The 12,911-nt window shown below is 41.0% G+C and overlaps 1 protein-coding gene across 1 annotated transcript in view; it reads right to left on the bottom strand.

Moving 5' to 3' along the window:
* The window catches only part of ADCY5 (adenylate cyclase 5), a 213,023-nt gene that overhangs the window by 37,583 nt on the left and 162,529 nt on the right, over window positions 1-12,911 (bottom strand). The window contains exon 8 of the mRNA XM_032189803.1: window positions 6,270-6,410. Coding sequence (XP_032045694.1) covers window positions 6,270-6,410 — 141 coding nt within the window. The remainder of the gene's footprint in view (window positions 1-6,269; window positions 6,411-12,911) is intronic.

Here is a 12,911-nt window from a genome sequence, read left to right as displayed (position 1 = left end):
GCTGCACTGCTGACTGAGGAAAACTTGCCCCAGTGACTTTTAGTTTACATTTTTGATCATTTCTGATGTTTAATCAGTATACTTGGCACAAAACCAGGTATAGTGCTTGTTCTTCTGATGCACCTGTTTCCCAATTTTCATTTCCAAGTAACAAGAAAACCTATTGTAAGGGCAACCTGGGGACAACAAAGGGTGGAAGTGAGCTGTATTTGTGACTCAACATGCAGAGAGCTGCCTGGCTTAAGACGGGGCGAATAGTACAAAAAATTATATTTTATGCTTGAATGACCAGGCTTGTAGACAAGGGATGTTTCATTAGAAAGTAAACGCCACACAAGCAGTCAAGTATTGTGCAGGAGACAGCACAGAGCTCTGCATGGTGCCACGAGGCATCAGGCTGTGCCCACCTGAAAGCAGAGCTTGTTCTTTACTGCTCCAGCCATTCCCAGGATGCAATTTTTAACCTCACCTCACATTTTTAACATCTGCATGCAGTCATATTTCCCACACATTGCATAAACTCTATTCAGTTTCATTTCTGTTTTACTTTGTAACTAGCACTGAGCTCATACACCATTTCATTGCAAATTAAATGCTTCATAAGTCTTACGCAGGCTCACGACAGAAACATGCTCAGACTGAAATCAGCATCGCTGATCTTCAGGGTTTCCTCTTTCTGTTCCTAAACTTCCTGATGTTAGACCTTTCCACCAGCTGAAAAAATAAAAGGAAATCTGCCAGGCACCTACGACCAGGCTCAGGAATCCCATTAGCGCTCTGCTCTTGTTGGATTACAAGGACTCAGAGGTACCTGTTTCTGAAGCAAACCTTCCCAATGGCATGTATTAGTGGAACAAGCTAAGCTGCTTGGCTGTGCTAGTCAGTGTAAAATAAATACAATGCTGTATGACAGAAACAACATCAGGGCTTTGCATGGCTGACCAGACCTCAAGGCACAACTCATGCTTCTGGTTTTGGGAAGCCAGACAGCATTTGGCTGTGGCAGTCTTAGCTGGCCAGCGTGCCACTGATGTTGGGGGTGCTCCCTCAACTGGGAGGCTGAAGTGCTGATGTCTGCCGACTGGGACAGATGATCCGTACTGAAACGGATGCTTGCTAAAAGATGAGACAAATTTTGAGATAAGAGTCACATGGCTAAAGTACCTGGGCAAATCCTACAGCTCTGGGTAACCCTAAGAAGATGACGCACTCAGTTTGCTAGGGTTTCTACTGGACTCTCCTGTGCTGTCGCAAAGGAGGCAGAACTCCTGCCAGGACATAAGAAGAGCAGCTTTGGCTGTAAGGCCTCTAAAATGACCGATGTCTTCTGGGCAGCATGAGTAAAACCTCAGTAGGAGTATGGGGCTCAGTGCAGGCACTGCCTGCTATCCATGAAATGGCAAGTGCTCAGAGAGGAACAAGAATACAGAAAAAGTAACTACAAAGAGGAAAAAATTAAACTGGTCTCTATCTGCCATGAATAGTCTATACAGCACCATGTTTTAAAACTAAAGAGAGGGAATTTGAAGTGAAAGATCGAGAAAAATAAACCGTCGACAAGGATGCTCAGCACTACTGTGGGATTTCCATCCTTTCAGGTTTTTAAACAAGGGCTGTGCAAATATTAGTCAGAAATGAGGGTATAGCTGGCTCCTGTCCAAAGACGGAGATAGATGCCTCAAAGGTTTGTGCAGCCTAGACCGGAAACTTCATAAAATATTTAAAGGTATCTTCTGTTCTTTATGCCCTATGAATTCTCATTCTTATTTCATATATCAATATTGATTTTTTCTTGTTGTCTTTGTATTTGTAAATTGTTTTATGACCCTCCAGACTGAAAAGCCCTGAAGGAAATAAAATGTTTTCAGCAAAACCAGGAGTTTCACAGGCTCCTTATGTAGCCTGTTCCTTGTATCTATGTTTTTCCTTAACTTAGATCTTCCTTGCAACCACTTAAGATGACTATTTTTCATCCTGTACTTTGCAGACACGGAGAATGTTTTATCATTATATCCTGTCCTTACAAGCAAGCCTTCATGTATCTGAAGACTTTTGTTCCTCCTCAATGTTCTCCTTTCTAGACTAAACAAACCTCATGCTTCAGGCTTCAGCCCTTCCGCACAGGTCATGCTGCTGAAACTCTCCTCATTTGTAATTCTCTCCACTGGACTATCTCCAGTTCATCCACATTCTCCTACAGGATTGTAATCCCAAACGGCACATGGCTTTCCAGCTACGGCCTTACTAACGCTGAGTAGAATCATTTGTCATCTAGAACAGCCCTGTCATTTTGGAAGGTATCGATATTTGCCTTTTGATCGTTGTTTACAACAAACCTCTTTCAATATACAGTCAACTACAATCCCCATTTTTTTTTTCTTTTTTACATAGTTTCGTGTTTCTGATGAAAACTAAGGCACAAGCATTATTTCCGGAAGTCTGAATTTCATCAGTATTTATAAAAGCAGTCTGAGATCTATACTGGGAAAAGCGAAGTATTTCTTAGTAACGTATAAATATTGTTATAGCTATAAATATACCTGTGCACTCAAATGCTTTGAAGTCAGTTTATTTCTGAACGTTTTGCAATTACAAACTGGGCCAGAGAAGCAGTGTGGAACACGAGGCTGGTGTAGGGAGATTTGTGGGAGCTCTGTTCCCCTGTGTACAACATGAACAGTGCAGAAGGAGCAACCCTGGTGCCTCCTGCATGCTGCCTCCCTGGAGGCTCAGCAGGGCAAGAAAGCCACTGCCCAGTGATGGAAGGGGAAACAGGAGGTCTGAGAGCAAACCAGGGCATCGGGAGATGGAGAGGCTGCTGGCCAAGAGAGGATGAGCTCGCACTGCTGCGACCTCAGCTGACTCGGGCACCAGCTAGCTAGGGTAGGACTAGGGAAATAAGTCCAGTTTTCCAGAATGTTTTAGATTATTGCTGCGTGGACATGTGTTTGATATTTTCTGCTATTTATATGCGTGTGCGAGTGCCTGCATAAAATCCTGTGTGCCCACACAGGACTCAGGGGAACAACTGAAGTCAGCTGGACCCAGCAGAGGTTAAGCTCCAAGCCACAACACGGAGAGAAGCAGGGGCCGATGGCAGGGTGCCCACCCCTGAACCCTGCCAGACCCCACCTCGGTGTGATGCCATGCCCATGTCCACTCTTGGCAGAATGTCAAAATGCCATGACAAAAGAGGAGGAAAAAAAGGAGCAGGCAGCTACCTTTGATGTGAATCTGTCTCCTCCCAAACTACTAATAAATCCTCAGAGTACCGAGAGCTACCAGAGTCAGTGTTCAAAGGAAAGAAAGAAAGACAAAATAACTCTGTTTTCTTTTAAATAAAACAGATCCCTCCCAAAAATGCTATTCAGGGAACTTTAATGTTCTCTTTTGGGGAATTCTAAGTAGTACCACAGAAAACTGACTCTTTTTTTTTTTTTTTTTTCCTGGAAATATGGTTGCCTTCGTAATGCAACATGTTCTACGTCTTGTGACAAAAAATTATGTCCTTTGTAACCATCCATTTTGTCCCCATACACAAATTTATGTATATCACCGTATCAATATAACGTAACTGCACATCACAGCAACATCACCCTGCACCTGACAGAGTTCTAGCTCACGGCCACACTTACAAACACTTACTTTGATGTTACAGGGCTAAGGAGCTCCAGGTTTTAAAGAGGAAGGCAATGCTGCACTGCTTGCCTGTGGCTTACTGCTTTGACTAATCCAGCCTTGCATGCCCATAGTTTTTGAGAGACAAGGCTATGTATAATGACATACAAGAGGGTTGGGGGGTAGGTGGGTGAAGTGGAACAACGAGAACATTTTCAGGAGCTTTGAAAGCTGGTGCGGCTTACTGAGATCAATGACATGTCATCCCAGAGGAGGGCTGAAAAAAGCCTTTGTAGTTCTGCTCCCCTTCTGTCTGTCTGTATTTTGCACTTCTAAGCAGGCAGCTTGCAGTGTGCATGTGCACGAAGACTGTGTGCACTGTGCATGCATTTAAGCATACACAGCATCCACATAAGGCAATGTTAGAGATGGTATACAAATAAAGTACTGTGCAAAGCTGGGTGGTGCAAGGAAATGCTTATTTAAATCAAAAGCTAACAGAGAGAGAGAGAAAGAGCTGAGAGAGGAGAAAAAAAATTGCTCCTCTGATATAATCAATAAGATGTCCATCTAGCAGATATTAAAATGGTCTCTAGTCCACAGAGAGCAGCATGTTTTTGTTTTGACTAAAGCAGCTCAGAGATACAGCAATGGGAAATACTGTAAATAATAGATTTTAAAAAATGTTCCGCAAGTACAACAGGAAGTTTAGCTGAAAATAAGTAATAATACATCTGAAACAGGTTTAAATTGGTTTTCAGAAAATAGCATGACACAAACAACACAGACAAAATCAGCCTCTCAAAAGAGAACTTGGTACAAGAGGCAGCACAGAAGCAGATTGAGTGGAAAAGATTTTCTGAGCTGCTGAATTTATAAAAAGGTAAATACCATTACAAGAAATGTTCAAAATAAGAAGAAGAAGAAGAAAAAAAGTGAATCCTTTCCTCTTAAAAGTGAGGGGCAGTGAAGTTTTTAGGACTCGGCTTGGTATTTCAATAAATAATTATGTTTTTCCAACGGAACAACCAGCTAGACATGGCAAACTGTAATTAACACCAAGAAGCATAATACCATTTGGCATGCTTACACCTTGTTTCTGAACAGGAGGATGCAAGAACTCCTTAACAGCTATTCAAAGAAACTTATAATTATAATTATGTGCTAGTGTGATTAGGCTCTTCTAATAATGTCATGCCTATTGAGCGCAACCTATTGAAAAGCCCACATAAAAAATGCACAGTTCCACAGATCTGTACGCTTATGTCAGAAACCCTAATTTGAAGATCTGAGAAATGAAAGAAATATTACTATGGAGATTAAGAAATTCAGTTTAGCACTGTAAAATAATATTATGATTGAATAATATTAGCACCAACTATTAATAAATCTGCCAGCATTTCCCATTATAAGACACCATATGCAGTTGCCTTTAGCTATGCCAAGAAATTTAAGCTGTAGTTGTGAGCCTCATGTTAAAAAGTTCTGTAAGCCTTTGGTGACCTGTAGCAAAACTTTGACTTTGGGCAACAAATATACACTCTTGACTGTTTACAAAGGGCCAAAACAGCAGGATGAACTCTTTGCAGAAGGACTTTTAGTCATGCCCGTATGAACCACAGAGGGAACACAAAAAAATCCCCAATCTCTATTTCAAGAGCTGGATATGCAGCTGTATATCGTGTATACAGAATGACTAACAGAATGTGGTTTGCAGTCGTCAAACAGCTTTGTCATTACCAATCTGACAGACATGTTCATGTGTAAACAAGGTAAATATATTTTAATTTTGTCCTACGTTACCCTGACATATAGAATGTTAAAAGAAATTCATTTGTTTAAAACTTCATCTAAAGATTAGTAAGCTCATAGAACAATCTGCATACCCATGTAAATTATTACATAGGTGCTAAATGCTTTTATTATTATTAATAGCCTTCTTTATAATAGAAAGTCTCTTTTAATCATCTTTATTGCAGACAACAAAGATATCATCTCTAACTTTATGTAAAATAAGCCACAAAAGTGCTCTCAGCCCAATTGTGTTGGTAACTGGCTATTGTTCATTTTAATTTAGAAGGAATTAAAGGTATAATTATGAAATGAAGATTCCCAATACCTTAGGCCAATTAATCCATGTACATTATAACATATTCTCGAGAGTTAAATGCAGTGGCATGATTCCTGGAGACTCACAAGTGTATGCTGGCACACAGCTTAGAGAAGGTGAACAGCATCTGCCTGTTATAATCAAAATAAGGAACCTTTGCAGGTGATGAAGTCTGTTATGAACTAATAGAAATGTATGTCATCTACCATTTGAATGCTTGGGTTACTGAGCAATTCTTGTAGCTAATCACATCTTCTCAAACAGCCTGGATGAGTTTTCAGAACGGGGGACAAGTCAGACAAAAGAGCCTTCTTTGTGCCATTCAGCCTCCCTTCCCCTTCCAAACAGCCCTGCACCTCATCTCACAATCACTCACCTCCAGATGTACCAATTATTATTACTTCTGTAGTCAAAAAAGAATTTACCTCCCCCATTTGGAAAATGCCCTGAGGGCTGCAAAAACCTTCAGACAAAGCAGGGAGGGTTATATAATGCTGTATCGAGAAGAAAAGACATTAATGTCCATAAAGCAAGGCATTACCATTCTCTTCATCTCCTTGGAGACCTGGTGAGCTCCGAGGTGGTTATAAAAGGGCCTGTCGACACCCCAGTGTGGCGGGTTATGGCTGATGGAGTTAGTGCGCTGGCGGTTCATCTTGGCTATTGTGGCTTTCTCGTCTTTCTGAAATACAAACGAGAGAGAAATGCAGAGGAAAATTTGAAATGTGTACAAGGCAGTCATCCTCCAAGTACCCCTCCCTTCTGACCTCGGTTTTGCACCTTGAACTCTGTGAAATGGCTTCTGATCATGAGCAGGCCCAGCTCAATATTTCTTTTTCCCCATGCACAACTATGTGGCGATAATTTTTAGAATACTTACCTTAAATGGAGCTCACTATTTTACTTAATTACTCATTTTCTTGTTTCTAATAGCCACCAGAACCTGTGCAGGCAGAGGGGGCATTCCAAAACAGAGGTATCTATTTTCTTTTTAATAAGCCAAATAATTTCAGATATGAAATTGCACTTTCAAGCTACAAAAAGGGTCCTCAAAAAAAAAAAAAAAAAAAAAAAGAAAAAAAAGAAAAAAGGTTGATGTGTCTGCAAGAGAAACAACACGCAGAATGAGCTGGTGAAAGAACAGGAATGTTAAAGCTCTGGGAATAACACCCATCTCAATAGGTGCAAGCAAGGCACTTTCCATACTTGCAGGATGAGAGCATCGTCCCAGAAATGCCAAGAAGAGCATGTAAATCTCGTAAACAACTTAACTGTGTAACTGCTAAGGGCAATAGTATTGCACAGTGTGACAAAACAGTCTCCTCTGCCCTGACAGTAGCTGCAAATTTTGTCATTGGCACAACTTTCCTAAAGTTTGGACAAGGTCTTTGGGTATGTTATTGGAGATGGTTTTGCATCTTGGTTGTATTTGGAGTTTACTGCAAAGCTTGTAGACTACCTGCCTGAAAGGTTTCATTCAAGTTCAATAACAATTGAAAGAGCACAGAAGTGCTGCAATTATCACGTCCTTACTTAAACAGAGATAAATTTTGTAGAGTTTGACAATTTGGGTAGCATGAATGGCTAAAACCTGTCTGCTTATTACTTGAGAGAGTGAGCCTATTTCAAGAGAATTACTGCTTCCATGTGATTGCCAAAAATTTATGTGAAATAGTTAATTTGGGGTTTCAGAAAGTGTTCAGACAACTGGATAATTTAACAAGAAAGAATCAGTTGTTTTAAACTTAGCATTTTCACTTAAGTCTTGCATGACAATACAGGTTGGTCTGAAGCTGTTTTTGCCCAGAATCTGCTTTCCCTATCTATTTATTTTGATACCTTGCTATTCACTGTAACTTGTACCTGTCAGGAGTTTGCAAAATACCTGGTGTTATTTCCATGGTAACCAGAGAGTTAAATGTCAAGTGTTATGCTGCCTTAAACTTATTTATTTTTTTAAAGAAAGGGGGAAAAAAAAACACACTGTTTAAAGTCAGTGCTGGGGAAAGCTGCCTGATTGACAAGTATGGGAATTCATCATCTCTTTCTTGCAAAGAAGAGACAACTCTGATGACAACATTTCCCATGGGACTGCAAGCTCACCCAGCAGGCACCAAATATTCCTGGGGAGGTAGTTCTGCAGGCTTCATGGCCATTTGCTGGGGACACTTGTGACAGGAGCCCTGTGTAGGACACTTGTGATGGTGACAAGCAGTGGTCACTGCAGCCCTGTTCCTACCCAGGAAGAATGACTAACTTAGCATCTCATGGAAACTCAGTGCCCTGCTAGCAGCCACCTGAGTCACTAAAAAGGCACCAAAGAGTTGCTGTGGCACCGTGGGAGCAAACCCAAAGGAGATGCCAGCTCTGCTGGTGGGATGTTTGCTGGGGACAGCCCGACGTGATCCCACACTGCCTGTCCCCAGGGCTACAAGTGCTTCCCACGCTGCTTCCTCCCCACATCAAACCCACCACTGCCCCGTCTGAGAGTGCTGAAAGCTCCATTGCTTGGCACCAGCCGAACTGCACATGAGCAATCATGACAGCACCGCTGGATGACCTCCAGGAGAGCAGCGCTATAAATGTTTCTAAAAATACACAAGTGTGATGCAACACTGATGTCCGGATTTGATTTGATTTGGTTTGGTTTGAGGTCTTGTTTTTTAAAAGTCATTACACTTTATAGTGTCTGCAATCATTTGCAGCACTTTTTTTTTTTCCCCCAGTTACGGACTGTTTTTTCATAGTTATAATTCCTTTTTATGTGATATGTTGCCAGAAAAGTGGTAGAAAATAGAGTTTCATTATCTATATGCAAATATACATTGTTTTCACTAATAGACGTGCCACTGCCAATCCATTCTATTACAAATTGGTGAAGGGTTTTCAACCAGAAGCAATCAAGAAGTGCAGCCACTAAAACTAGTCTGGGGACCTATAAAAACAAAGCCATTTAGTTATGTTACACATACCTTTACAGCAGCAGATGATAAAAGGTACATTCAGTAGATTTTTGCCCATGGCTTAGAAAATTTGCTTAGAATTTGAGCAAAGCCTTAAAGCCAAAAATTCAAGCAGATGTACTAAACCTTCTTGACCAGTGAGTGACCCAGCTACCTGCTTCTCATGTGGGTTAACTCTGAAACAGTACTTTCACTTCATGCCAATCATTTAATTTGAAGGGAATAAAAGACCTCATACATGGATATTGGCATGTCTGGGTTGAGGAAAGGTCGGAACAAATAGGTAAATACATACTTCTGAGATTGTTTCTAATCTTGAGGTCAGGCACCATAAATTATCCATGGCTACGTGCACTCTGGCAGTATTTCCCCCACCCCCTTAAGAAGGTTTAATTCTTTACCTAAAAGATTGTGAACTGCATACCAGCAATATCTCCAATCAGATTAAAACACACATGTATACAGAAATAGTGGATTTTTTGCTTTCTAACGTTATATGGTATGCTACTTTACTATCTTGAATGGTAGGACTTTGTCATTAACATCAATACTTATTCAAAAACATTTTTTTAAACCTGATATTTCTAAAAGTTGAGCTAATTTATTTTCTGGAAAATCACTTGTTCAATGGGTGATGATAATAACAAACTCTCAAAATGACGGATGAGAATAATCACAACTCCTGTACGGAAATTTAAGAGGATCCCTACTCTGTTTCTTCCTGGCTAACTGGCAGCATGAGGACAACTTGCACACACTGCTACCTAAAGCATAACAAAACAGGAAAGAAGAATAAAGAAAAGGCACAGACAATGCCTTCCAGTTCTCACTATAGGTACTACCAACAACAGGAGCAGGTGCAAAAGTTTCTGACAGCAGCCTGTTTTTCAGATTCAGAGTGGCTACGCTCCAGAAGATGTTGTGGGAACTGTTCAAATCTGGACTCGCAAAGCGCCTGTAAATCTTATTCCCAGAGGTTTTATTGTGTTCCCACCACCAGTTCCCACACCCTGAGCTACAGTACTAGTGTAGCAGAAGTGCAGAAATAGCTGGGATTTTCGTAAAATTGTCAGTTGCATAAAGCATGCCTGTTACTTCTCTAGTGTATGATTGGATTTTCCAGCATAGGCCATCACTACCAGCACAACAAAGTGGTGAAGCCCGAACATGGATCAGACATTTCTCATTCAGCTACACATTGTTCTTTCAATTGTCTTGAAGTTGCACTGACATGTGAATGGTATTTCTTGCAGTAACACACGGTCCAATCATTGTCTTCATAAATCTACATGAGTGGAACCCCGCTGAGTTGTGATTAAATTCGTTCAATTGAGGAATCATCACATTAGACTGATGATGTTTTAGTAAAGTCACATGCACAACATTTAAATGACCATTTTGTTTCTTCAGCTGGATGGAGTTCCAGGACGCTATTTAGAAAAGAATGAGAATTGTTTTTCTAGGTGTCACAGCCAAAGTTTTGTCGAGCTGTTTCAAGGCCACCATCAACAATGCTTTCTGAAACTGTTGTGTACCTGCTATTGTTTAAAGAAACACCCATATTTACTGCAACTGAAAGGCATTAGAAAAAAATAAACATTTTTTCAGTTTGCCGACTGCGTGCACTCAGTGCAGTGTTTAGTCAGCAGTATTGCTCATCAGTTGACAGTCATGTTTTGTTTCCACTTGTGTTCAAAGCGAAGTGTTTCTCCAGTCTTCTAACAATTTTGTGGACTATAAAATCTAACGTGTTGTTAAAATCCTATTCACCTTAAATGAAGACCACTTTCCCTCTCCACCAAACACAGACTTCTGCACCCTTCAGAGAGCAAAGCTTCTATCAGTGGTTAGAACTGATGTTGTGCTGGTTCTGCAAATCAACTGGTGCAGCACCTGATCCCAAAGCAGAGCAGAAAGTTGTCCATAGCCACCAGATGACGTGCTCCTATACAAACTCCAGAAACTCAGGCAAAAGAAGAGCTTGCACTACTGGATACCACGATAATAATTAAACGGCATGCTGTAAGAACAGTGGGAGTGTGATAGAACAGTTGTAATGACCAGGACAAAGGTTTTGAATAAAACACATTACTGCAGAAGGACAGATATAAAATGTGGAGAGGTGGGGTACAGAGCTGTGCATTAGGAATGCTATGGTCTGCAAGGTAAACTGAAAAGTATAACACAGGTAAAACAAAACCACTTTGTAGCAGAATGAAATTGTACTGGGTAATGCTAGGTAGTTTGCTACAATGCCTTGGGGCTAAGTTTGGAAACCAGTGACAATCTGGGTAATAGACAGTAATTCTAGCTGGTAAGTCTCTGTTTATCTGGAAACACTGGCTTTCCAGATAAAGAATGAAGATGCAAAGCCAGTAATAGAGGAATGGCAAAGACCTCCTTAGAGAATTCCCATATTTATTTCATGCTAAGGTGCTAAGCTCAATAGAAACATATAGCCAAACAAATGAGCAATAAATAGTGAATAAGGGCAGAAGTCACCCCATATAAATCACCCTATATCACCCAAGGGTAACAGAGGTTCAAAAATCTACATTCCTCCAGAACTGAAGGAACAAAGTGTTTCTCTTTTCAGATAGTCACTACTGCCACAGTCGAGGCAAAAGCGAACAGGGATCATAAAAATAAAGTTATAAAGAGAAAATATGACATAAATTGGAAGCAAAACTTAAATGTAATGTACTGAAGGCAGAAGGACAACCTCCATCCCAGATTTCTGCAAAACTGCCAACTGCAATTCAGTTCTGGTTACAGATACTTTTAATAACTATTTAGTCAGGGATCATGACACTGAACTGTAGAGCAGCAAATGCTGGGCTTGAATTAACAGCCTTGAGAGCATCAAAGCTTTTCTAAACAGGAAAAGTACAGTAGCTCTCACTGGCCTTGTTTTTTCCATACAACATTGGTGAGAGTGCTGTGCTAGGGACTGGGGCTAAGACAGTTGGGGAACTAGAAACTGGGTGAAGAGCTGGTTTACAGTGAAAGGGCAAGAAATGGCTTTGAGTGAAGATATATTAGGCTGGAGGGAAGTTACTGGTAGAGTTTCTCAGTGATTAGTCTTGGGGCAGATTTTGTTATTAATTTTTTCTTTATCACATCTGGCACCAGTGCAGCAATGATGCACTTTGCTAACGAGAGGAGCACTGGCAGTATGTGACAGATAACAAAAAAGAAATATTAGATAGCACTGCCTCAAATAGCAATGAAGTAGATTTGATGGCCAAAGAGATTTTTTCCAGTTACATGTTCCTGTCTACATTGTAGTTTATGTATCTCTTTGCGTTTCTTACATGCTTTGAGAAACTTTGCTTTTCTTAATGTTTTAAGAAATTGGTCTCCATGTGGAGACCAGTGACGAGTGGTGCTCCTCAGGGGTCAGTACTGGCACTATGTAATGTCTTTGTCTGTAACATGGACAGTGGGATTGAGTGCACCCTCAGCAAGTTTGCCGATGACACCAAGCTGAGTGGGACAGTCGACATACTGGAGGGAAGGGATGCCATCCAGCGGGACCTGAACAGCCTTCAGGCCCTTGAGAGCTGGAGCACATCTCCTGCAAAGACAGGCTGAGGGAGCTGGGACTGTACAGTCCAGAGAAGAGAAAGCTCCGGGGAGAACTTACAGTGGCCTTCCAGTAAAGGGGGCCCACAAAAAAGCTGGGGAGGGACTCTCTGTCAGGGGGTGTAGTGATAGGATGCAGCATAGTGGCTTTAAATTAAAGAAGAGTAGATTTAAATTAGATATAAGGAAGAAAATTCTTTACTATGAGGGTGGTGAGGCACTGGAACAGGTTTCCCAGGGAAGCTGTGGATGCCCCATCCCTGGAAGTGCTCAAGGCCAGGTTGGATGGGGCTTCAAAATGCTAGTTTGAGAAATTGAAAATAATGAAATAAGTCACTCCTGCTCTGGGCTATCTGAGAAGCAGTTCTGTCACTGCCATTTTTACAGGGGAAGCGCTTACCCACAAGAGAATGAGCATCAGAAGAGAGTGCAAACAGGAAGGTGAAAACATCTGCAAACAGATGAGGAAAGAGAAACCTAAACTGACTGGATTTCAAAATTTTGCAGTTTGTTCTCTTTCAATAGAAAGCAACCCTTCTGTGTATCAGAAGGAAATCAAGGACTACATTTCCATCCCTAGGGATGTTATTTAAAGCTTAAGTGATCAAAATGTAGGCATTTTTTTTCCCTAAAAC

This window comes from Aythya fuligula, chromosome 6 (assembly GCF_009819795.1).
Source record: "Aythya fuligula isolate bAytFul2 chromosome 6, bAytFul2.pri, whole genome shotgun sequence".
NCBI lineage: Eukaryota > Metazoa > Chordata > Aves > Anseriformes > Anatidae > Aythya > Aythya fuligula.
This window is presented reverse-complemented; position numbering and strand designations above follow the sequence as displayed.